At 39.2% G+C, this 26,568-nt stretch overlaps 1 protein-coding gene across 4 annotated transcripts in view; it reads left to right on the top strand.

Annotated features, from left to right (window-relative positions):
- XPNPEP3 (X-prolyl aminopeptidase 3) overlaps positions 1-26,568 on the top strand; it is a 45,977-nt gene that overhangs the window by 7,550 nt on the left and 11,859 nt on the right. The window contains exons 2-7 of one of the 4 annotated variants that reach the window (XM_040233228.1): positions 976-1,092; positions 2,405-2,552; positions 10,143-10,550; positions 12,391-12,593; positions 21,787-21,849; positions 22,961-23,074. In XM_040233228.1, the coding sequence (XP_040089162.1) occupies positions 10,199-10,550; positions 12,391-12,593; positions 21,787-21,849; positions 22,961-23,074 (732 nt within the window). In that variant the 5' untranslated portion in view covers positions 976-1,092; positions 2,405-2,552; positions 10,143-10,198. Of the gene's footprint in view, positions 1-975; positions 1,093-2,404; positions 2,553-9,104; positions 9,216-10,142; positions 10,551-12,390; positions 12,594-21,786; positions 21,850-22,960; positions 23,075-26,568 lie in introns of those variants that run through there. The other 3 variants (XM_040233229.1, XM_040233227.1, XM_040233230.1) reach the window with 3 other exon arrangements.

The following is a 26,568-nucleotide window of genomic DNA, read 5'->3' as shown; positions in this document are numbered from 1 at the left end:
ACCTGAAACTCTCTTTCTGTCCCTCTTCCCTTAGTAAGCACACACGCGCACATGTTTAAGCACCGTGTCTTCTCTGCCTTCCCTTTCGTGTCCCATTCGTGATACCTTCCACTCCCCTTGTCGCTTTCATTTGACCAGTTCCTGCTCAGAGTAGGCGTCAGCTGCTTCTGCAGCCCCACAGGAGCCCCGTTCGTGTGCTTCTCTGTTCCCCAGAGCTCTGTGCCCTTCTTTGTCACCGAGCCTTCCCACAGCATTGTTTTAGACTTTGTGCTCTCAGAAACCTTGTGTGTGAATCCACCACTGTGCTCACCATGTGGCATTGCTCTGTCTCAGATCCACTAGACTCTATATTCTTTTAAGACCAGGGCAGATGGTCTTATGTTATTCTTGTGTTTTTTCCAGCATGTGCCAGTCACACACTTAATAGATCTCATTGAGTACTCAAGTATTGAACTCTAGTATTCAGTACTAGTATTGAAGCTTACTAGCTTCCTGTGTACTAACGGTGATTAAGCGTTTTTCATACATCATTTCATCTAGCTCTAACATTCCAAGATGAAATGAGATAGTATGTGCATATTTTCCCAGACTTCACATATTCTCAGTAAAAACATTCACTTTTTCTGAATTTTAGGGCACAGCATAACACTACTTCAATGAAATGCTTCCTGCCCCTTCCCCTGCTTTTGTTTCCTTTCTTCTGTTCCTTATTCATATGCTAATCATACTGTGTGTATATATGCCTCTATTATGTAATAGCAGACTAAAGTCACTCAAGGTAAAAATAATCTTATTTCTATATCCCTGAGGCCCAACACAGGCTCTGGCTGGCTCAGAGGAAGGGCCATGCAAATATTGAAGGAGATACTGACTTACATTTTTCTAAAGCCACTGCTGGAGACAGATAAATGTTGATATACTGTGAGGGCTAGCTAGATGCACACTTCCATTTCATTGTCCTTATTTCTCCTTCAGGATGCTTGTCATGTTCACGGCGAAGATACTCCCTGCAGCCCATCCCAGAGAGGAGGATACCAAACCGATACTTAGGCCAGCCCAGCCCCTTTACACACCCACACCTCCTCAGACCAGGTAAGGCCTTTGAACTGTAATGACCGTCTCTCTCTTCAGATGCTTTGTCTAGAACCATACCATCCAGTAGAATTTTTTAATTAATGTAAATTTAAATAGCTGTAGGGCTAATAGTACTGTTTAGACAGCACCATCTAGGGGAATAAACATGATTAGGCTAAAATTCAAAATATCAGTGAAAAAAATATGTATTTCAAGATGTTTTTAAAGAAACGTTTCCTAAAACATGATTTCTAGAACTGTGTTCTGACTGTCGATTCATTGTGAACTGTGTTAAAGACGTGCTGCTGCTGCTGCTGCTGCTGCTAAAGTCGCTTTAGTCGTGTCTGATTCTGTGTGGCCCTGACGGCAGCCCACTAGGCTTCCCTGTCCCTGGGATTCTCCATCAAAAACACTGGAGTGGGTTGCCATTTCCTTCTCCAGTGCATTAAAGTGAAAAGGGAAAGTGAAGTCGCTCAGTTGTGTCCAACTCTTAGCGACACCATGGACTGCAGCCTACAAGGCTCCTCTGTCCATGGATTTTCCAGGCAAGAGTACTGGAGTGGGGTGCCATTGCCTTCTCCGAAAGACATGTTAGGAAACATTTTTCTTGAAAACATGAAATGCTCATTTCAGTATTAACAAAAATATTTCTATAGAGATTACACAAGATCTCCAGATGTGATTGTCCCAGCTTTGAGAGGTGCTAACAATGATAAAGGTGATGCAAAAAGTTGATAAGAGTTTACTCCACTGATTCTTATAAATTGGTAAAGGTTTACTGCACTGATTGTTTTTCTACTTTAAGATTCCAGTATTGCTGCTAGAAGATATGTCATTTAGTTGAGTTCAGTCGCTCAGTCGTGTCCGACTCTTTGTGACCCCATGAATCGCAGCACGCCAGGCCTCCCTGTCCATCACCAACTCCTGGAGTTCACTCAGACTCAGGTGTATCGAGTCAGTGATGCCATCCAGCCATCTCATCCTCTGTCGTCCCCTTCTCCTCCTGCCCCCCAATCCCTCCCAGCATCAGGGTCTTTTCCAGTGAGTCAACTCTTCGCACGAAGATATGTCATTACTGTTGTTCAAATTCATACCTAAGTTTTCTTTGTTTTGTTTTTTCAAAGAGACAGTTAAGTGATGAACTATGATGAATGAATATCATCCCAAAGAGGTAGATAGGATGAAACCAAATGCTTTGTAGAAAATGCAGTCAGGTTTTCCCAGGCTTCTGCCATGGAAAGTTAAATCTGTATTTACTGTGTAAGCCTAGATTATTAATACAATCTGAATGCCTTTGGAAATATGTTGCTCTTTCACTATCTCCACTCAGTGAATGATACCAGTGTGTCTCTCAGTGAGGGCTTCCTGTTGCTGATTCTTCATCAGACTAGAGTTCCTGCTGGGAAGTCGGCTGAGACTCAGGAAATGCAGCTCACCACTGAAACACACAAGAAATCAGAGTTTTTCAAAGCTGTAAGGTAAGCTTTGTAGCAGTACAGTTGGTGCTAATTTAACTATTTCTCTATCCAGTCAACCTGCCTGTAGCTTCAGTTTGATATTAAGTTTTACCAGCTTTGAAAATTACTGATTTCTCGTGGTGAGATACTTTTACATGGTGAGCTGCATTTTCCAGGCCTTGAAACTAGTAATCATATCCTCAGGGTGATGGCCTCTGTGTCTAGACTTATTTCTGTCATGTACATGGTAACTATATAAAAAGTGAGTATGAATAAATATACACATACAAGTTCATATGTTCATATAAACTGTGGGGAGAAAGGAATATACGTCGTAATCTTTTATTCTCCTGGACAATAAGGATTGGTGTAAGTGAGAAGGGATAGAAGTAGGTGGAATTTGAAAAGAGAATTATCATTGTGAGAGAAGCCATCACATACAGTTTCCAAAGTATTAATCACTTATCTTCCACCGTGTAGAGATGTAGAACTTATCAAAGTGTTAAAATAATTGTGGGGTGTAGGAAAAGTCAATTATTAAGAAAAATTAGAAGACATGTAATCCTTTTTTAAAAATCTCTTTTATAGACCTAAAGTCAGTTTGTTTGAAATATAAAATTATGTTTCTATGGTATGTTTTGCTCCCAAAGGTTTCCTGTTTGGCATGTTTTCCCAGTACTTGCCAGTACTTTAAACTTTTGGAAAACATCTCGGTCATTTTCCTAATTATTATACAAGTTCTACATATATTATAGGCAAATTAAAGAATACAGATAAGCATAATTTTAAAAGAAAAATTACTCATAATTCCACCATTTAGAGAAAGTAACCATTGACATGTTAGTGCTTTATTTTTCTAGACTTATTTCTTACATAGAATTGTGTGTGCATGTATACACACTCTATATACTGATCAATTATTTCCTTAAAATAAATTCTTAGTGGGACTTCCCAGGCAGTCCAGTGATTAGGACTCAATACTTCATTGTGGTGGCCCAGGTTCAGTCCCTGGTCAGGGAATTAAGATCCCACAAACCATGTGGCAAAAAAAGAAAAACCCCAAATTTTTAGAAGTGAAATTACTGGATCAACACCTGAATTTTGAATTTCCCTGGATTTCTTTTGGCCATACCTGTGCGTTTCCTGAAGCAACAGTAACTTGGAAGATATTAGCAGAAAAACATGGGAGATAAAGGAGTTCTGTGTTGGCTGTGCTTACTACTGCTTTAGATGGAACTAAAGAGTCAGATTCACTCCCCCAAGTCCTCTCAGTGGTTTTTAAAACTTGTCCTTTGCTTAAAGAAGTCTGAGCATTATAGGCTATTTCTTGACATTGCCATCTCTGTGTTAAGAACCATGACAGAAATGTCAGTTCATCCTCCTTGATCATTAACATGCCTTCTACTTATTATCTATCACCAGGAAGAAAAGGGATTCCATGAAGGAAGGCAAGTGGCATTCTGAGCTAAATACCATTACGAACCATGAGTCTACTTTTACAGTATCTGTACAGGAAAGACACTTAGATAGTTCCTTGACATTGCAAGGTGTACAGCTTCATCAACAGTTCCCTTCCAGAGGATAGGAAAAATTAGTGCCTAATTAAGTATTATTTACAAAAACCTATATTTCTAACATTTTTATGTTCCTAAGCAAAATTAATTTTGGAATATGTGATATAGTTTGGAGCTTAAAAGGGGGTTATTCAAAGAGTTGGGCTTATCAGAATGACTTGTCTAACCTATGCAGAACCACTTCTTGGTTTTCTTTCAACTACAGCAATGACTAGATTCACTGAGACATAATCAGAACACAACTGTGTGGGCCAGAATTTGAGGGAATGCCTTTACCATGAACTTTTTTGTCCCTTATCATCAAATAATGGCTAAGACTGTATGGTTATTGTTAAGTGTAATATTTAAAATGATGAAAAGAAAGGTTCTAAAGTGGATTATACATAATCATTCCCAAATCTTCACTTAAAAGTTTCAAAACAGTTAGTTATCATCTTTAGTTTAGTGATAGTTTAGTTGTAGTTCTGCCTTAAGCAAGGGGTGTATTTTTTTTTAAGTTTTGTTAAACATGGTTGACTTTAATAGTATCTAAAAGATCAAGATTTATGTCAGTAGGGTGAGATTTTTATACTATTATAGATACTGCAGAAACACCTTTGTGCATATTTCTTGTCCATACCAAGAAATTCTCTGGGGTAAAGATTAGCATGAATCTACCCCCAGGAAAGAATTGGAAATCTTCTAAAGAACTGAATAACAAAAGTCTGCTGAATCACTCGAAACTCATTCCTGTCATTGTGCAAGAAAGCCAGATAATTTGGCGCTTTCATGTAAAAACAATTACTTTTATAAGGATAATGATTGTCCCTATACCTACATACAACAATATAACTCATACCCCATTCAAGATATAGAACATTGCCATCATCCTAGAAGGTCCTCGCATACCCTTCTAGTCAATCCCACCTCCATCCTTAACCACTGGTCTCGTTTCTATCAGTGTGATTGTTTTGCCTGTTCTTGAGTTTTGTGTAAGTGAAATCATACAGTATGAACCCTTTTTCTCTGGCTTGTTTTGCTCAGTATATGCAAATAAAATCCATTTAGAGATTTTTTTCAATTATTTGGTCATTTCATTTTTTTCAGACATTTGTGTTTTACATTGTAAAGGAAATGTTTGTTAACTTTTTCTTTATCCCCATTTTCCAGCTATATAGTAATAGATCATTTTATGCACTTCTTTCTTATTACACAATAAAAGCTACCTAATATTAAACAGAATTCAGGGACACGTCTTCAAATCAGACCATGTTAAAATCTTAACCTAGGGACTTCCCTGGCAGTTCAGTGGTTAAGACTCCTGTCTTCCACTGCAAGGGGCACAGGTAGGAGAACTAAGAACTCACATGCCACAAGGCACAGCCAGAAAAGAAAAAAATCCTAACTTAGTTAGTTTCCGGAAGTAATTAAAATACATACCTAGACTGTAGCAAAGACTTGCATCTTTCCATCCATATTCAGTCTTCATAAAACTTTCCTCTCTGGGTTTTCTGCCTGGCTGATAAAATATGAAGAACATTTTTCTTGTTGTCTTCAGAGGCCCAGTTCTCGAAATTCTGGAAGAGCTTTTCTTCTTGGCAGCTGACTCTCAAGACTGATTATGAGACTTTGCTATTTAGAGTCCAGATTGTGACATCTAGGTATTTGATTGGCTAAATAAGCTTGTTCGATTAGTCCCTCTATCCTTAATTGACTTCACGTGATAAAATACTGACTGTGCCTTTTAATACTTTACAGTTTGATGAAATTACCCATAAAGTCTATTCAGATACAGTTTTATCTGAAGATATTCAGGCTACATTGACCATAATGGTTAGTTCTGAGATCAAAGGCCATAGTAACTGTCAGGTTTACCTCCAGGGTTAAAGTTCATTGCGTTATCACACTTTTACCCCCTCCTTCAATTGATAAGAAAAGGTATGTTTTTCCTTGGATAATTTTTCTGTTGTGACCAAGAGTTCCTTGAAATTTCAGAAGTTTAGAAGCGTTTAGTTAATAGTCACTCTATAGTGTTTATAATTAGTAAGCTTGGGGAAATGTAGCCAGTGTTTTAAATATTTCTCATATAGTCATTTGTATGAAATTACGTTCAAATGATGAATGCTTGAAGGATGTGAAAGATGGTTTTGCAATCCTGTTTTGATTTTTAAATAATTTTTATCTTTTTTCAGAAGTTACTTTCTAATACACTACGTGTATACTCTGTTATTAATGAAAATGAGATAACACATTCATTAATTAATATTACTGTGAGTTTTCTTTAAAAAATTTTTTTATAAACACAAAATGAATTGATTTTTTAAGTTTAGTTTTATTACATGGACTAAGGCTGTGGAATAACCAAAAGTGAAGCACAGAAAAGGGACAAAGGTAAAACGAAAAAAGGAAAAGTTGGATAATTCACTTGTTATAAGCAGCCTCTGCTTTTAGAAAAGAGTATGTGCTGTTTGTGGTAAACTGGGACATTTCCACTATTGAGTAACAGCAGGAGAATTAACATGAATAATTATCAGGGAGATAAATAGTTAAGCTATTCTTAGGCTCTAGTACAAAGTTCAGTATTCTGCGGTGGAGCCCTAGGATTAGCCAGCCGAATCCTGAGAGAAAGGAATGTGATATGAGCTCTTCTAGGACCAGCTCTCTTGCTTTGCCAGTTCAGATTGTCACAAGACCCCTCATTTATTTATCTCGTTTCTCCCCAATTTCGTTAATAAAAATGTCCATGTTTCTATTGTAGGTAAATAAAAGTTAAAAATTATTAATGGGATACAGCTACAGGTAAAACAACTAGACGCTTCCCAAGTAATCAGAAACAACTGAGTTGCACGTACTGGACATGAGTACTAGGAAAACTCGAAGAACTTTGATCCACCAATTTCTCTCCTGGGACTATCCCACAGAAATAAAAGCACCAGTGTACATAGGGCAGGAAGGCACCCTGTGGATATAAGTATAAAAATATTTATTATGATAGCAGGAAGTCACATGAATGCCCACCAACAGGGAAATTAATCAGGAAATTATGATACAGTGCCCCAAGAAATAATATGGAGACATCAAGCAGATTGAGTTGAAGTTATGCCAGATGAGTTGAGGGGAGGGATTTCTATGAGGTATTGTTGTGTTAGAAAAGCAATGTGAAGAAAAGACTGTGTGGTGTCCCATTTTTGTAAAACACCTAGGGACTCATAAAACCCTAAATGCAGGCAATACGTATGTGTTTATATGAATATTGAGAAAAACAGGATTGTTCAGTCACTAAGTCCTGTGGTGGTGGTTGTTACTAGGTCATGTCCGACTCTTTGTGATCCCCTGGACTGTAGCAGGCCAGGCTCCTCTGTCCTCCACTATTTCCTGAAGTTTGCTCAGATTCATGTCTGTAATTACCTCCGCTCTTCTCCAGTAGCATCTTTGACACCTTCCAACCTGCGGGGCTCATCTTCCAGCCTTTTCATACTGTTCCTGGGGTTCTCACAGCAAGAATACTGGAGTGACTTGCCATTCCCTTCTCCAATAAACCACGTTTTGTCAGAGCTCTTCATTATGACCGTCTATCTTGGGTAGCCCTGCACAGCATGGCTCATAGCTTCATTGAGTTATGCAAGCTCCTTCCCCCGCGACAAGGCTGTGATCCATCAAGGGGAAGTGTACTTACTAGAATACAAACCATGGGGGTGGCTCTAATGTGGGTAGGAGGGAAGGGGAATGAGGGCTCAAATAATGAAGAAATGGTGGGAGTGGAGAGTATGATGTGATTACATTTATACACAACTATAAGATGTATATATGGAAGAGTTAATTTTAAAAAAATAGATCAAAGGAACAAATGAGCATGAACAGGGTTAATTAAGAGTGTTTTGAATGAGAAGGGTCTAAAAGCAAACATCTTGAGCTTCAAGTCTTGGAGTGGAATTGCTTTGGAAGGAGAAGAAATTTTAGAAAAGGGGCACGTTGTAAGCAAGGTATTAGGGAAAGAACAAGTTGGACTTGAGACTTAGAAGTAATTAATTTCACAATAATTGGAGGAATACTAAGAAAAAAGTTTAAGTCTCCAAAGACCACATATTGTGTAATTTCATTTATATGAAATCTCTATAATAGACAAATCCATAGAGACGGAAAATAGCAGTTGTCAAAGGCTGGGGTGGATTCAGAGGAAACAGAATGACCTAGGCTAATTGTTGTGGGGCTTCTTTTTGGAGTGATGAAATTTTCTCAAATTGTTTTGACTGATGGTTCCACAAATCTGTGAATATACCAAAAAGAATTCTGTACTTCTAAGTGGGCGAATTGTATGGTATGAAAATATCTCAGTAAAGCTGTTACCAAAAGTGTTGGCCAGATAAGTTGAAGTTACCTGGTAGAGAACATTAATATGTTAATATTAAATATAAGTGTCAAAATAGCTTAATTGTTTGAATTTGATCTAATGGACAATAGAAAACCATTATAGGTTATGAGTATGGAGTGGACTGTCCATGGTTTCCCTTTTTTACCCTCTTTATCTCTTTATTTGAGATTTTAATTGCAAGAGTATATACTCACTGAAACAAAATTCAAATAATATAAAAATCATGTTAGAGAATTTCAGTTTATCTCATTCGCCGTAGGTTACCACTATAAAAATTGTGATTCTTTTCCAAATTTTTATAAATTCTTTTTTTTCTCCTTTAAATTTTTTTTTAAATAATGGGAACATATTGTTCATCTTGATATTTAACTTCTATACAGCAGTGTTTCATGGCCATTTTCTCATACTTGCATATGGAAACTGGCTACCACAGGGAATAATAATTCGTTTCCCACATCACAGAGTCATTGTGAAGATTAAATAAGTTGATTGTTGTTGTTCAGTTACTAAGTCGTGTCCAACTCTTTGTGACCCCATTGAACTGTAGCCCACCAGGTTCCTCTGTCCATGGGATTTTCCAGGCAAGAATACTGAAGTGGCTTGCCATTTCCTTTTCCAAGGGATCTTCCCACCCCAGGGATTAAAGCCGCATCTCCTGCATTATCAGATGGATTCTTTACCACTGAACCACGAGGGAAGCCCAAATAAGTTGATACATGTAAATAATTTAGAATAGTACAGACGCATAGTAAGCATTCGGTAAGCACTGGATGTTGTTTTACTCTTAATATTGTTAAGTGTAGGCTTAGGAAACAACTGTTTTAGTAGTTCTTTTGTTTGAGAACCTGAAGTGAAAGCAGGCATAATTTCCATTCAGAAGTGAAACATTCACGCAGGCATCACTGGGCTAGCAGCCAGGCAGTCTTCTAGGTACTAGTATTAAGAACTAAGACATAAGCCTTCAAAGGTTCTTAAAATGGCTTGTTTGGGTGAGCTTAAAGGAATCTGAGACTCTTGAAATTATATTTCAAAAGTTTGTATGTGCCTACACGGAGTTTAGTAAACAGAATAAATCCATAGCTTTCACTCTCTAGGGCATCTTCAAGTCTTTAAGAACCACTTACTTTATCAGATTTGATTCTCATGACAGCCCCAAGAGGTAGATAATATTACTAGAGTTCAAAGGCCTGCTATATTCCAGTTGTTATTCTGGGCCCTGAGAATATAGCATTGGACAAACAGACAAAATTCAATGTCTTCAAAGAACTTAACATTCTTTTGGGGAAGTCTTACACAGAAAATGTGATCCTTCTCCTCACCTTGTATATTGAAACTTAAGGGCAACTTGGATTGTGTCCCTGAGAGTGCCTTCTGCATAATAATGTTTAATAAATATTTGAGCGAATGAGTAAAAGAATGAACCAGAGAGCTGGAAAAGATCTTAAGGGGTCGTGATCCCAGTTTTCAGGCAGGACCACATTTAACTATCATTTCTTCCAAATTTTTGCAGTGGAATAGAAATTTGAAACCTGAGTTATCTCCTTAATTTTGCCATGTGCTGTGAGGAGATTGGGCATAAATTGAAGAAATGAACTTGAGTGTCTCCATCTAATATTAAACTATCTTAAGTATCGATACTCTGCCACTGTAGAAATGAGAAGCTTCACTGTTATCTGTCATTTCTAGGGGAGGTGACGCCAGGACTATCCCAGGTGGAATATGCCCTTCGCAGACACAAACTAATGTCTCTGATCCACAAGGAAGCACAAGAGCAGAGCGGCACAGACCACACAGTGGTACTGCTCTCCAACCCTACGTACTACATGAGCAACGACATCCCCTATACTTTCCACCAAGACAACAATTTCCTGTACCTGTGTGGATTCCAGGAGCCTGATAGCATTCTGGTCCTTCAGACCCTCCCTGGCGAGCAGTTACCAGCACACAAGGCCATGCTTTTTGTGCCTCGGAGAGACCCCAGTCGAGAACTTTGGGATGGCCCTCGATCTGGCACCGATGGAGCAATAGCTCTGACTGGAGTGGATGAAGCCTATGCACTGGAGGAATTTCAACATCTTGTACCAAAGCTGAAAGGTAACAGATGGGAGTGGAAGTCAGATCACAGGCCAGGTTGGGACTAACACCTTCTTGCCCATTTGTTCTTCATTTGCTAAAACAATTAGCATGGCAACATTTCCCTGGCACTGTGAAAGAATATAAAGCTTTTCCATAAGACTTTAAGGATTTCGTTTATTCGTTTGCTAAATTTTCATTAGATTATTCATTCAGAGACTGTCTGTTCTAGTGTGAAATCCCAGAAAGAGGATTTTAATGTGGAGGATGGACATGGGCCACTCTTGAAGATTACTGACCAGTCTGTTGACCCTTGCCTACTACTTATCGTACCACTTTTGCCAACTCTTCAAAAACGGGCAGTATTCTCAAAGAATGATTTATCATTCACCAGCAGCACAAACACCTGGTGATGCATTATAGAATTACAAATGCAGAATAGATACTGGAAGTGTAAAATCTGTGGCCCCCATTTCATACCTTCTAGCAGAATCTGCATTTTAACAAGATTCTCCAGTGGTTCATGTACACAGTTGAGTTCATGCCCCTTGAAAAAGTCTCTATGTTTATTCTGGTAGAATTGTGATCACTCAATGTTTTGAGATTCCTTTTCTAGAACTTTTCAGAATGTATGCTACATTATAAACTATCCTTAGTGATTCTTATACATCTACAGCTCCAGGAAGTATTTTATTTTTTAAAGTGTCCAAAAGTCACATAGAGCCAAATTTGGTAAATAAGATGGTCAAGTTATAAAATACTGATTTTAGACAAAATAAGGTATTTGATTGTAAAATTTCAGTCCGATATTCTTGTAAGATTTATAAACATTTCTGAAGTCATTCTCTAATTAAAAGAGGATTTCAAAATTGCTTCCAACAATCCTGGATTGAAAGTTTAAAATCTAAAAAGGTTTTAAAAGCCTAAAAAGGTTGGCCTATGATTTTATAAAATGACAGCAAATAGTCATGGTTGTTTTACTTTTTAAAAATTGCAACAACTAAGTTTCTGTTGAAAGTAAGATTAAAGTTTTACATGTAGTCTATATTTAAAATCGTTTTTATTTTAAAAAGTAAAAATATTTTGGAGATTGTATCACTAATGCATACCCAATCAACATTTTTAGGGCTTTTCCCCCTCTTCTGTCCCAAGTCCATTGTATGAAACATAGAAATCTTCAGATTTAAATTGTTGGGAATGCTACTCATAGGCTTCTGTCAGAAAATAAAAAGGGGAAAAAACAGGTAGAGACATGGTCTAAGTGGAAAAAATTTTCATGGTGTGCCTTATCTTATGTCTCAAGCAAAAATCAACCATTTCCTTGGGTCTGCAAAGTGAAAAGGTGAACTGTGGTTATCTGTAATGAGAACACATGGCAGATGAAAGAGGACAGGTATTCTGGATGAATGTGGATTATCGGCTGTGAGACACCCTCTCACCAGTACTGAGACTGTTTGAAACTAAGGGATGGAGCACTTTTAACCATGAGGTTGTGAGCTGAGTACTTTTTCTGTCCCTTCTGTGTTCAGTTATTTAACAGTACCTCTAGCTGACTTGTGGTGTGGAGAACAATTGTCAGAATTGTTCTTAAACAGTTAATAAATAATCAAAGCTTGAGTAAAGCTCTAGTTTCATCTGTTGTCTACAAAAAAAACACTGAGGTTTGAGGGCAGAAAAAGCCGTATATCCAGTCTCAGAATATCTTGCCATTTTCAGGAAGGGCCTTCCCAATGACTTAGGTCCTGAGAGAGTGTGTTCAACCCTTTAGAGTTTATACTACACATTTTAAAATAGTTTTGACTCTTCAAGTCTATGACAGGTGGTATTTCTTGTTGCTGTCTTATTTTAAATCTGTTTTAAGCTGAGACACATACACTGTGGTATGACTGGATGAGGCCTGCTCACAAACAACTCCACTGTGACTACATGCAGCAGCTGGCAGAGGTCAAAGCCAGGAGCAAGAACAAGGTTCGGGCTGTGCAGCAGCTGGTACAGCGCCTCAGGCTGATCAAATCTCCTGCAGAAATTGAACGGATGCAGGTTGCTGGGAAGCTGACATCACAGGTATGGGTTCCTACCAAAAAAGTTCTTCCCAAATTAAAAAAGTCCAGCTTTTAGGGTTCAGTGAGCACCCTTAGGTTGTGTACCCAGGGCAGTAGTCTCACGGCACATGGACATACAGCTTCTGCTTTGATGTTTACCGAGTGTGTCTAGAGACTTGTGCAGTACTTAGGAAGGCAAATTAGATAATCCTTCTTGTGTCTTTTTATCCAATATCTTAGTTGTTTCTCTTTGGAAAAACATAAGTTAATTTATTTTATTTCCTTTCCTTATCATAATTACAGTAATAGTAGCAGAGCTTATCAAAGTAGATTCATGGGACCTAAAATGACCATGCTTACAAATTAATCAGTTTATTACGGAGAAGGGCACAGTTTACTGACAGCATTAACATGAGAATAGCTATCACAGCCAATGTCTGTCTCACAGCCGTGTCCAGAGAAGCTGAGTGCAGGCTCCTGTTGTCCTTCCCCAGTAAGGACCGGGCAGGGTGCATTTTCTCTGGGGCTCAGGAACCACAAATGCATGCATAGAACGCCTCGGAACCAGGAAGCCCCAGGAATCTCATCTAGGGATTTCTCATTGGCATATTCCTGCTCTGTAACAGCTCTCACAGAGACCAAGTATAAACCTTTGATCTCATTACATAGAGTAGATGACATTCTACCATCATATTATGGTACCTCTTTTAAACCATCATCACAATTGATGACTACATAATGTTCATTTAGACTATTATTAATCAGTGTTTTTCAAGTGCAACCTGTTAAATATTCCCGCAGTTTGCTTCCCAACATAGGTCCTCTATAATAGAGCCATTCTATGCCGTGAGAATCAGAAACAAAAAAAAACAACAAAACTAGCTACATTTGTATTGTTTCATATAGTCGAACACAGAGCTCTCTCATCTCTTGTCCATTTTGAGAATGTCTGTCGCTCTGGGAATCTGGGAAGTGTGTTTGTTACGTTGGCTATTGTGTAGCTCTGTTTTAGGCTCTTCAAAAGAGAAAGAGATTTCATCAGAGCCCTCCACCCCAAGGAGCTTCCGAGTCAAGGCTAGGAGAAATAGTATTGTCTTGCTTTAAGCATCTCTTGAGGCACAAAATTACGTTTTCCCTTTTATGTCACCCGTTGATTGCTCCCTTGAAACTGTTTTCTGTAGTGGCTTCACCATTTGACATTTCTGCTGGCATTATACAAGGGTTCCAATTTCTTTGCATCCTCACCAACACTTGTTTTTTGGTTTGGGGGTTTTGTTTTGTTCGTTTGCTTTGTTGATAGCCACCCTAATGGATGTGAAATGGTGTCTTGGGCTTCCTTGTTGGTCCAGTGGTTAAGAATCGTCCTTATGGAAAAAAAAGAATCTGCCTTGCAATGCGGGGGACATCGGTTCAATCAGTCCCTGGTCCCAGAAGATCCCACATGCCCCGAGGCAACTAAGCCAATGAACCGTAACTGCTGAGCCCATGCACCGCCAACTGCAGAAACCTGGGCACCCTAGAGCCAGTGCTCTGCAACAAGAGAAGCCGCTGTGATGAGTAGCCCTCGCACCACAACTAGACAGTGGCCCCCACTCGCTGTAACTAGAGGAAGTCCACACGCAGCAAAGACTAGAGCAGCCAAAAATAAATAAATAATTTTCACACGCACAAAAGAAATGGTATCTCATTTTGGTTTTGATTAGCATTTTCCTAATCACTCATTGAGCATCTTTCTGTGTGCTTATTGGACCTTTATATGTCATCTTTGGAGACCTGTCCGTTCAGCTGTTCTGCCTGTTTTCTAATAGAACTATTTATCTTTTTGTTTTTTAGTTGCACAGTTCTTTACATAGTATTCTGCGTACTAAACCTTAAGAGATAAGGGTCTCTGATTTTTTTTTTGTCCTCCATCAGACAGTTTGCCATACTTGAATTATTTTAGTTGTAGAGTGTCTCAGAAGCCTCACTGGTTCATTAAGTTAACAGTGGTGCAAGTTTCTTTGGTTAGAGCTCCACCTGCTGCCCAAAGTGAGTGAGACTCGTCTGAAGAAGTGTGAGCTTTCTCAGACCGAAGCCGTACCTGCCGTCAGTTTGCGATTCCTTTCCAATCCATTATGCTAGCTGCTAAGGTTCAGATTTATCTTTTTCAGATACCACTGATTTAAAAGCCAGTACTACTTCAGACCAGCAGTGGTTTGGCAGTCACCCAAGCTCAAGAGTTTTATTTTCATCCCTCTTATCAGAATCATCCTTTTTCTTTCAAAATAATTCCTTAACCATGTATTTTAAGAATAATTCAGGTATGCTGGAACAATTGGGTGTCCACATGTGCAATAAAGATGTTGGACCCATACCTCACACACATATACAAAAATTAACTCAAAATAGATCAAACACCTAACCTTAAGAGCTACAAGTATATAAAGCTCCTAGAAGAAAATACAGGGCTGAATCTTTATGAATTTGAATTTATTAAATATGACACCAAAATAACAAAAGAAAAATAAATAAATTGGATTTGATCAAAGTTAAAAATAGTTGTGTTTCAAAGGGCATTTTTCAAGAGCGTAAAAAGGTGACCTCCAGAATGGGAGAAAATGTTTGCAAGTCATATATCTGATAAAGGTCGAGTATTCAGAATATGTAAAGAATTCTTGCAACTCAAAAACAAAAAAGGAAAGCCCATGATAGTTCAGAGGTTAGGACTCCACACTGTCACTGCTGAGGGTGATGGTTCAATCCCTGATCGAGGAAGTAAGATCCTGTAAGCCTCTTGGCACGGCCAACAGAAAAAAAAAGACAGCCTAATTATAAAGTGAGTGAAACTTGAATAGACATCTCTCCAAAGATATACAAATGACCTAAGCACATGAAAAAATGTTTTAAATATCATTAGCCACTTGGGAAATGCAAATCAAAATCAGATACCAATTCATACCTAATAATATGCCTTATTAAAAAAATAAATAACAAATGTTGAGCTTCCCTGGTGGCTCAGTGGTAAAGAATCTACCAGCCAGTGCAGGGGACATGGGTTCAGTCCCATGGGTCAGGGAAGATCCTACGTTCCTCAGGGCATCTAAGCCTAAGCACCACACTGCTGAGCCCTGTGCTCTGGAGCTTGGGCATTAAGAGAAACCAGCACCATGAGAAGCCTGTGCACCGCAGCTAGAGAGTAGCCCCCACTGGCCACAACTAGAGGAAGCCTGCATGCATAATGAAGACCCAGCACAGCCATAACTAAATAAAAATCTTCCTTAAAAAATAACAAGTATTGGCAAGGATGTGGAAAAATTGGGACCTTTGTACATTACACTGGTGGCTCAGACAGTAAAGTGTCTGCCTACAATGCGGGAGGCCTGGGTTCAATCCATGGGTTGGGAAAATCTCCTGGAGAAGGAAATGGTACCCACTCCAGTATTCTTGCCTGGAAAATCCCATGGACGGAGGAACCTGGTAGACTATAGTCCATGGGGTTGCAAAGAGTTGGGCACAACTGAGTGACATTTACTTACTTACTCATACATTACCAGTAGAAGTGTTCAGTCACTGTGGAAAATACTTGGGGGTTCCTGAAAAAATCAAGCAATTATTATATGACCTGACAGTTCTTCTCTTAGGTATATACCCAAAAGAATTAAAAACAAGTGCTCAAACAATGGTGGTGGTGGTTTAGTCACTAAGTAGTGTCCAATTCTTGCGACCCCGTGGACTGTAGCCTGCCAGACTCCTCTGTCCGTGGGATTCTCCAGGCAAGAATACTGGAATGGGTTGTTATCTCCTTCTCCAGAGGGTCTTCCTGACCCAGGGATTGAACCCAGATCTCTTGCATTTCAGGCAGAATCTTTACTGACTGAGCTATGAGCGAAGTTGAGTCACTATTGACAATAGCCAAAAGGTGCAAACAACTCTTATGACCATTCGTTGATGAACGGATAAGCAAAATGTAGTGTATATATCTATACATACAATGGAATACTGGTCAGCCGTAAAAAGGAATGACATACTGATACATTCCACAACATTGATGAACCTTGAAGCCATTATCTTAAGTGAAGCAGACCAGACACAAAAGGCCACACATTATGTAGTTCCGTTTATGTGAAATAGCCAGAATATGTAAATCCATAGAAACCAAAAGCAGATTGATGCTTGCCAGGGGCTAGGGGGACAGTGATATGGGGAAAGTAATGGCTTATTTGGGTAGGGCGTTTCTTTTGGGGTGGTGAAAATGTTTTTAAACTAGACAGAGGTGGAGGCTGCCTAGCATTGTCAATAGACTAAATACCACTGAAGTGTTCACTTTTTTTTTTTTTTTTTTTTTTGGCTACGAGGCGCAGCTTGTGGGCTATTAGTCCCCCAACCAGGAACCAAACCTATGCCCCCTGTGGTGGAAGCACAGAGAATTCCCCGATGTTCACTGTTAAATTGGTTAATTTTATGTAATGTGGATTTCATGTCGGGTTTAAAAAAAAAAATGAATGAATGAATTTAGATGCCAGATATACTAACAAATGGCAGTTAAACGGGTCAGTTGTTAAAGACGGTGGCAGTGCTTACAAGTCTTGAGTTACTAAAGGAGAAGTGTACAGTGGGTCAAGAAGCAACAGAACTAGACTTGCAACCGTGGACTGTTCAAAGTTGGGAAAGGAGCACATCAGGGCTGCATATTGTCATCCGGCTTATTTAACTTATATGCAGGGTACATCATGCAAAATACCGGACTGGATGAAGCTCGAGCTAAAATCACGATTGCGAGGGGAAATAACCTCAGATATGCAAATGATACCACTCTAATGGCAGAAAGTGAAGAGGAACTAAAGAGCCTCTTGATGAAGGTGAAAGATGAGTGAAAAGGCTGGCTTGAAACCCAACATTCAAACACTAAGACCATAGTATCCGGTCCCATTACTTCATAGCAAACAAGGGAGGAAAGTGGAAGCAGTGACATGTTATTTTCCTGGGCTCCAAAATCACTGCAGATGGTGACTGCAGCCATGAAATATAAAAGACGTTTGCTCCTTGGAAGGAAAGTTATGACAAACCTAGACAGAGTATTAAAAAGCAGAGACATTACTTTGCCGACACATACGGATATGAGAGTTGGACCATGAAGAAGGCTGAGCACTGAAGAACTGATGCTCTTGGATTGTGCTGGGAAGACTCTTGAGTCCCTTAGACTGCAAGGAGATCAAACCAGTTAAAATTTTCAGTTGATTCAGAAAATCAACCCTGACTATTCATTGGAAGGATTGATGCTGAAGCTGAAGTTCCAGTACTTTGGTGACCTGATATGAAGAGCCAGTTCATTGGAAAAGACTCTGATGCTGGGAAAGATTGAAGACAGAAGAAGGGGGCAGCAGAGGATGAGATGGTTAGATAGCATCACCAACTCAACAGACATGAATTTGAGCAAACTCGGGAAGATTAGTGAAGGACAAATTAGTGAAGTGTGCCTGGCACACTGCAGTCCATGGGGTCGCAAAGAGTCAGATACGACTTAACCACTGAACAACAATAACCCATCAGCCAGGTCCAGAGTACAGGCTCCTGTTGTCCTCCTCAGTCAGGACTGGGGAAGATGAACTTTCTCGGAGGCTCTGGAACCACAGATACACATGTAGAACACCTCGGAACCAGGCAGGCCCAGGAACCTCAGCTAGGGATCCTAGGGTTTTGATTGTGTTGGTATATTCCTGCTATGAAGCAGCAAAGCCCTTCAGAGGTCCCAGAGAATCCAAGAGCAAACCAGTAATTTCACTGTTATCAATACTGATAAGCTGATAACACACTGCTTGGAAACTCCTCTCAGCACTATTAACCAGCATGGTTCAGACCTTGACCAGGGTCAGTGCTAGGCAATGTTGTCCTAAAATTTAGAAAAAAGAAAATGGAAGTGTCAGTCACTCAGTTATGTCCAGCTCTGCAACCCCATGGACTGTAGCCCGTCAAGCTCCTCCATCCATGGGATTCTCCAGGCAAGAATACTGGAGTAGGTTGCCATTCCCTTCTCCAGGGGCTCTTCCCAACCCAGGGATCGAACCTGGGTCTCCCACATTGCAGGTGGGTTCTTTACTATCTAAGCCACAGGGAAGCCGTCTTAGAAGTATTAAGTCTGGTAATTCCTTTATAATCTACCAATTCAGTAATGACAACAGAGAATTTGCCCTTATTTTTCTTAATAAACAACTTCTAGCTATCAGTGATTATATTCCTTCAGAGTTCCCAACATTCTAATCTAGAATGTTTCTATAAGACTTTTGATATTTGGACAAAATAGTTTCCTTAAGAATAGTTACACTAGGGGTGGGAAGGTGGGAGGGGGGTTCAGGATTGGGAACTCATGTACACCTGTGGCTGATTCATGTCAATGTATGGCAAAACCAATACAGTATTATAAAGCAAAATAAAGGAAAAATAAAAATTAAAAAAAAAAAGAATGATAAAAAAGAAAAAAGAATAGTTACACTAACAAAAGGGTTTAAAAAAAAGAATCTTACAGAAAATCCTGGACAAACTGTTTGGCCAACCCCGGAATCCCCTGTGATAGCCGCGCTGCATGTGTGCCATGTTTCCTATCTTTGTAAACATCCGCGTCTGTAATTCCTCACTGGACCTCGTTTCAAAAAGGATTTTGATTAGCTTACATGGATACATAAAATACAAGAGAGCATAAATCCATGGTAGAGTTGAAGAAAAGCGAGATTTGAGGGGAATGGAGCTAAAACAAAATAAAAACCAAAGGCACATTGTGTAAGATGTTACAGAAAAACCCGAATGAACTTATTAGCCAATCCAATAATTAAATTACTAATATTGTAGGCCGGTGGTTCTCAACCGGGGGCAGTTTTGTGTTCTCTAAGGGAGGAGGCCTTGCAAACAGCTGTGAAAAGAAGAGAGGCGAAAAGCCAAGGAGAACAGGAAAGATATAAGCATCTGAATGCAGAGTTCCAAAGAATAGCAAGAAGAGATAAGAAAGCCTTCTTCAGTGATCAGTGCAAAGAAATAGAGGAAAACAACAGAATGGGAAAGACTAGAGATCTCTTTAAGAAAATTAGAGATACCACGGGAACATTTCATGCAAAGATGGGCTCGATAAAGGACAGAAATGATCTGGACCTAACAGAAGCAGAAGATATTAAGAAGAGGTGGCAAGAATACACAGAAGAACTGTACAAGAAAGATCTTCACAACCCAGATAATCATGATGGTGTGATCACTCATCTAGAGCCAGACATCTTGGAATGTGAAGTCAAGTGGGCCTTAGAAAGCATTACTACGAACAAAGCTAGTGGAAGTGATGAAATTCCAGTTGAGCTGTTTCAAATCCTGAAAGATGATGCTGTGAAAGGGCTGCACTCAATATGCCAGCAAATTTGGAAAACTCAGCAGTGGCCACAGGACTGGAAAAGGTCAGTTTTCATTCCAATGCCAAAGAAAGGCAATGCCAAAGAATGCTCAAACTACCGCACAATTGCACTCATCTCACATGCTAGTAAAGTAATGCTCAAAATTCTCCAAGCCAGGCTTCAGCAATACGTGAACCGTGAACTCCCTGATGTTCAAGCTGGTTTTAGAAAAGGCAGAGGAACCAGAGATCAAATTGCCAACATCCGCTGGATCATGGAAAAAGCAAGAGAGTTCCAGAAAAACATCTATTTCTGCTTTATTGACTATGCCAAAGCCTTTGACTGTGTGGATCACAATAAACTGTGGAAAATTCTGAAAGAGATGGGAATACCAGACCACCTGACCTGCCTCTTGAGAAATCTTTATGCAGGTCAGGAAGCAACAGTTAGAACTGGACATGGAACAACAGACTGGTTCCAAATAGGAAAAGGAGTACGTCAAGGCTGTATATTGTCACCCTGCTTATTTAACTTATATGCAGAGTACATCATGAGAAACGCTGGACTGGAAGAAGCACAAGCTGGAATCAAGGTTGCCGGGAGAAATATCAATAACCTCAGATATGCAGATGACACCACCCTTATGGCAGAAAGTGAAGAGGAGCTAGAAAGCCTCTTGATGAAAGTGAAAGAGGAGAGTGAAAAAGTTGGCTTAAAGTTCAACATTCAGAAAACGAAGATCATGGTATCCGGTCCCATCACTTCATGGGAAATAGATGGGGAAACAGTGGAAACAGTGTCAGACTTTATTTTTGGGGGCTCCAAAATCACTGCAGATGGTGACTGCAGCCATGAAATTAAAAGACGCTTACTCCTTGGAAGAAAAGTTATGACCAACCTAGATAGTATATTCAAAAGCAGAGACATTACTTTGCCGACTAAGGTCCGTCTAGTCAAGGCTATGGTTTTTCCAGTGGTCATGTATGGATGTGAGAGTTGGACTGTGAAGAAGGCTGAGCGCTGAAGAATTGATGCTTTTGAACTGTGGTGTTGGAGAAGACTCTTGAGGGTCCCTTGGACTGCAAGGAGATCCAACCAGTCCATTCTGAAGGAGATCAACCCTGGAATTTCTTTGGAAGGAATGATGCTAAAGCTGAGACTCCAGTACTTTGGCCACCTCGTGTGAAGAGTTGACTCATTGGAAAAGACTCTGATGCTGGGAGGGAATTGGGGGCAGGAGGAGAAGGGGACGACCGAGGATGAGATGGCTGGATGGCATCACGGACTCGATGGACGTGAGTCTGAGTGAACTCCAGGAGATGGTGATAGACAGGGAGGCCTGGCGTGCTGCAATTCATGGGGTCGCAAAGAGTCGGACACGGCTGAGCGACTAAACTGAACTGAACTGAGGGGACATTTGGCAACATCTAATTATCACAGGGAATGCTACTGTCATCCTGCATTGAACAGGATAGCCCCCAAAGAATAACCTGGCCCAAAATGTTGATAGTGCCAAGGTTGGGGAACCCTGCTGTAGGCTCTACCAGTCAATCCATAATTGCCTATATTCTAAGGCTGTAGAAGCATTTTGAAAGATAAATGCCAACTGTGTTTCCTTGCCACTTATTCTAGCATACAGTGTATATTCTAAGTGGGAAGGTTGAATGCCCTTCCACTAAGTCTGTCATCAGCCAACTATTCCAACTATTGGAAAGCTGTATTATTACGCTCACAAAGCCATAACTTCAGGTCAACAAAGTTGGGGAGAACCGTGTTTTTCATTTGAGCTCCAGTATTTTGAATGTTTGGCTAAGCAACGTAGTTAAAATGGGACTATGTTCTTTTCTTCCTTCATTCTCTTTGCAGGCTTTTATAGAGACCATGTTTGCCAGTAAAGCCCCTGTGGAAGAAGGCTTTCTTTATGCTAAGGTGAGCTTTAAATGCCTGGCAAAGTTTTGTCAGAGGCAAGTGTACTTCCTTGATTTGCATATGGCACCCAGTTGGATTTGGTTCTTAAATGTCACTGGTAATTTATTAGATGAGTCTGAAGTATGTAGAGCTACCCTGGGAGCTCAGGTGGTAAAGAATCCGCCTGCAATGCAGGAGACCCAGGTTCAATTCCTGGGTCAGGAAGATCTGCTGGAAAAGAGGTAGACTGCCCACTCCAGGATTCTTGGGCTTCCCTGGTGGCTCAGCTGGGAAGCAATCCACCTGCAATGAGGGAGACCTGGGTTTGATCCCTGGGTTGGGAAGATCCCCTGGAGGAGGAAACAGCTACCTACTCCAGTATTCTGGCCTGGAGAATTCCATGAACTATTCCATGGGATCACAAAGAGTAGAACACGATTGAGCTACTTTTACTTTCTTCCACAATTAAATGGAGAAAATTGAAAAGAACAAATAAAGAAGGAAGGACTTTCACAAGTGGGAGTTAAGAAGAATCATAGTATTTAGGTAAATGTAAAGGCAGAGAATCCGAGGCAGTTCTGTGGATAGTAGCAGATACGAAACAGCCTCCAGCTTTGTCCTAGGACATAACGAAATTAGAATTTACCATTTGCCTAGCATCCTTTTTCAAATTTCCAGAGCATGTAGGTTGGTAGTTATTTGGAAGGTTGAAATTGGAAATTTAGAGCTCTTGTTAAAAATGCAAGTTGTATTCCAGTGTTTACCTAAATAAGAAAAAAAGTAACATGTAAAGTGTCTATAGACTGTAGCTCTTGTACTCAGCCTGATCATAAGTTTTCTGTGCTGTCGTCAGGACTTAACTGTTTGAAAATCATAGGAAAGTTAGAGCACTTGGAAGAAAAGAACAGATTTAGTAATAGCGTTGAATAACAGTATTGGGGTGAGAATAAAAGAAATGGACTGAAATTATAGCATAAAACTTTGGTTAAAAAGATGTGATGGATCGTTTTCCGGTATTGACTTCAAGTACTTGACTGGAGGTATGGGCTGTTGAAGAGAGACTAGGCTAGGGCAGCCTTAAGGAAGTCCTTTCTTCAGTGCTGTATTGTCAGGCTTTGCTGCTGTTTTTCAGTTTGAGTTTGAGTGCCGGGCCCGTGGTGCAGACATCTTAGCTTACCCACCTGTGGTTGCTGGAGGTAACCGGTCAAACACTCTGCACTATGTGAAGAACAATCAGCTCATCAAGGTGCGTAGATCCCCTTCAGTGCTACTGCCTCTGGGTTCAGATGCCTTGGTAGGAAACAGCTGTAGCCTCACAGCCCCTTAACCTTCAGCTTTCACAAGCTAACTGCCTTTTGTAAAACCCTTTGTTTATAAAATGCTTTTACAGACATGCTATCCTTTGATCCTCACATTAGCACTATGAGATAAGAGCAGTTATTAGCATGCCTGTTTAACAGAAAAGAAGCTTTAGGTAACTCATTAATGCAGAGCCAACTATTCTAGTCTAAATCCTCTGCTCATTTCATGTGGTAAAACTCCTTCACTGAGGTCTTGTGCCAACAACAGGCCAAGCTTATTTTGGGAGCAGGCAGATTTTACCAATAGCTTATTAGCTGTGAAGGAACTTAAATTTTATGGTTTTCTTCCCAAGTGATTTATAAGTAAAGAATCTTGTATTCCTTTATTAAGTCTACTTTTAATTATCTACTTAAATTTACAGTAAATTCAGAAAAATGAATATAGCAAACATGTAAGTTATACATTTTTTTTCTAATGAATACCCGTGAACCAATGACTCAACTCAAGAACATTGCCAGTATGTTCAATCTACTTACATACCCTTATGCTCTGCCATCCCACAGCCTGCCTCCCAAAGGTTACTAAGCAGTGTCCTAAATTTTTGTTTGTCATTCTCTTGGGTTTTTTTAAAAAGTAGCTTTATCATATAGACATGATTCCCCAAACAATATTAATTAGTTCTCCCTCTTTATGAACTATATAAAAATTACATACTGTTATATGTAGTTTTGGGAGCTTAACTTTTCTTTTTACTCAAGCAGGATAAAATAACTTTTTTCCCCATGTGTTTGTATCTGTTTACACTCCTACCAGCATATATGTATAGTTAATTCTGTTGATCATATTCTCTCTATCCCTTGCTACTATCAAACTTCTTAATTTCTATCATTTTAGTTGAAATAAGACATTGTGGTCTTAATTGCCTCTATTCCCAATGAAGTTAAGTATCTTATCTTGTGGCACAACTGGTTCCAACTTGCTCATGTGTTGTTTAGTATATTCTGATGTGTGTACATGAGTGAGATTGTCTTATAATTTTTCTCTTGCTGTCTTTTTCTAGTTTTCACATCAAGGTGTCAGTTTATTTTTTAATATTATAAAATGATTTGAATTAATGTTCCTTGAAAATTGGTTAGAACGTCCTGTAGAATTATTTGGGCCTGATATTATCTCTTGTGGGCCTTTTAACTGTGGTTCAATTTCTTTAATGTACTAAGACTTTTTATTTTTACATATCTTAATTGTAAAATGCAACTACTGGGAAAGTACTTAAACCATAAAGGAAGAGTTTCATGGGTAATTTTAAAGACTCGTGTAACCATTACCCAGATCAAGAAATAAAACATACCAGCAAGCTGTAGCTTGCTGGCCCTCTGGGCCAAATCCAGCCTTCCACTTTGTTTTTTAAATAAAGTTTCATTGGAACACAGTGATTTCTGCTCCCCTACCCCCACTCCATGGTCAGAGTTGAGTAGTTGCATCAGAGACAGTATGGTCCACAAAGTAAATATCACTAGCCCTTTACAGAAAAAACTTGTCAGCCACTGAAATAGGGCCTTACTGTGCCCCCTACCCCCAAGCGGCTTTTCTTCCTGTGGTCTTTGCCCTGCCTGTGATAGCTCCTCCTCTCCCTGATCAGGTAACCACTCTGCCAGTGTTGATAGTGACCGTGTCTTTGCTTTTCTTTTCATTTTACAATTAGTAAATAATGTAGTTTTACATTATTTGCTTTGGTTTTAGTTATGTTTGAACTTTATGTATTTGAAATACTATGTGTGTCTTCTTTCATACAACAGTATGTTGTTGCATGCCACTATAGTTTGTTCATTGTAATTGCAAAAGTGTGGAATAGCAGGTGAAATGTGGTTTATGAAGTTAAATCTATTTTCATAAGAATGCTAAGATGTTACGTGCTCTTTTTCACTCTTACTGTCTCCCAGAGGTTTTATGACATGAAACATCACTCCAAATTGAATGCAGAAGCAAATATGAGGAGACTCTAGCTGTCTTCTATTTTTCTATGCTAAATAGAGATTTGCAAAAATGTAAAGCAGTGCCACTTTTCTAACAATATTTTTTAGAAAAAGTTATTTTCATTAAAAATGTTATTTTAGCATGTAATGAGTGGGTTTATTATTTTTTTTTAATGAATAAATATTATAAACTTTTCTGTTTTAATTTCTTTATGTGATAAATATCCATAGATGAACATTTATATATTTTCTGGGTTTTTACCATTATGAAGAATATTCTGTGAACGGTATATAAGTTACCAAGGTTGCCTAAGGAACACCTAATAGTGGAGTTGCTGAGTCATAGGGTATGCATATTTGCAACTTTGGTAGAAAATGCCTAGGACATCCCTGGTGGTCCAGTGGTTTAAACTCTGCGTTTCCATTGCAGGGGGCTCAGGTTTGATCCCTGATTGAGAAAGTTCTGCATGCCACGCAGTGAGGCCAAAAAAAAAGAAACTGCCAGATGTTCCCAAAGTGATTTTATCAATTTATATTTCCATTCTTCCTGAAACAGTTTTGTAGATTATATTTTTCTAGCATTTCGTCCAAGTTTTTAAAATTATTCATAGAATTATCTTACGTTTTAATCTTTTGTGTTTGGAATTATTTACACTTTTACATTCTTTCTTTCCTTTTGTTTTTTGTTTTCCTTTATGTACCTTTTTACAGTCTTGAACTATTTTTGCCTTCTCTTTTTTTCTAATAAAACTTAATAGACAGTTTCTTTAAAAGTAAATATACATATCCCTATGAACCAGCAATTTCTTCTGAAGGTACTTTTCCAAGAAAAACTAAAACATATATCCCCAAAATGCCTTGTACAAGAATGTTGATAGCCAGTTTGTAACTAGGATATTAGATGAGGACGTTGCCATGTGGTATATCCTTAAGAAAAAGGAGCAAACCACAGCACTGCCAAGAGCACAAATGACCTCAAAAGAAAAAAATTTTAAGCTATATGATTCTATTCTGGAATAAGCAAAACTCATTTTTGGTGATAGAAATCAGATCAGCGGTTGCTTCTGATGGGGCGTTGACTGGGTAAGAGCGTAAACATATGGTTACCTAGGTATATACATTTGACAAAACTTAGTTCTGTACACTTAAGATCTGTGCAAAGAAATCTCAGCAGAGGTTTGTGGGTTTTTATTCATCTGTGAAAGTCAACTTCACATATCATTAATGCTATTTTGTCTTTGCTTATTATCTTACCACACTGTGTCCTGGCCTTTGTTAATTTTACTCTTCTCTCTTTATGTTCATTCTCTTGTTCTTTTTCTAGCTTCTTAAATTAGGTGCTAAACTCTTTTTTTTTTTTTAATACTGTGACGTGTGACTTATAGGATCTTAGTCCCCTGGCCAGGAATCAAACCTGGGCATTGAAAGCACCTGGTCCTAACCACGGGACCACCAGGGAATTCCC

Source organism: Oryx dammah, unplaced genomic scaffold, assembly GCF_014754425.2.
Source record: "Oryx dammah isolate SB20612 unplaced genomic scaffold, SCBI_Odam_1.1 HiC_scaffold_29, whole genome shotgun sequence".
Taxonomy (NCBI): domain Eukaryota; kingdom Metazoa; phylum Chordata; class Mammalia; order Artiodactyla; family Bovidae; genus Oryx; species Oryx dammah.
The sequence above is the reverse complement of the archived record's forward strand: the minus strand, read 5'-3'. Positions and strand labels throughout refer to the sequence as shown.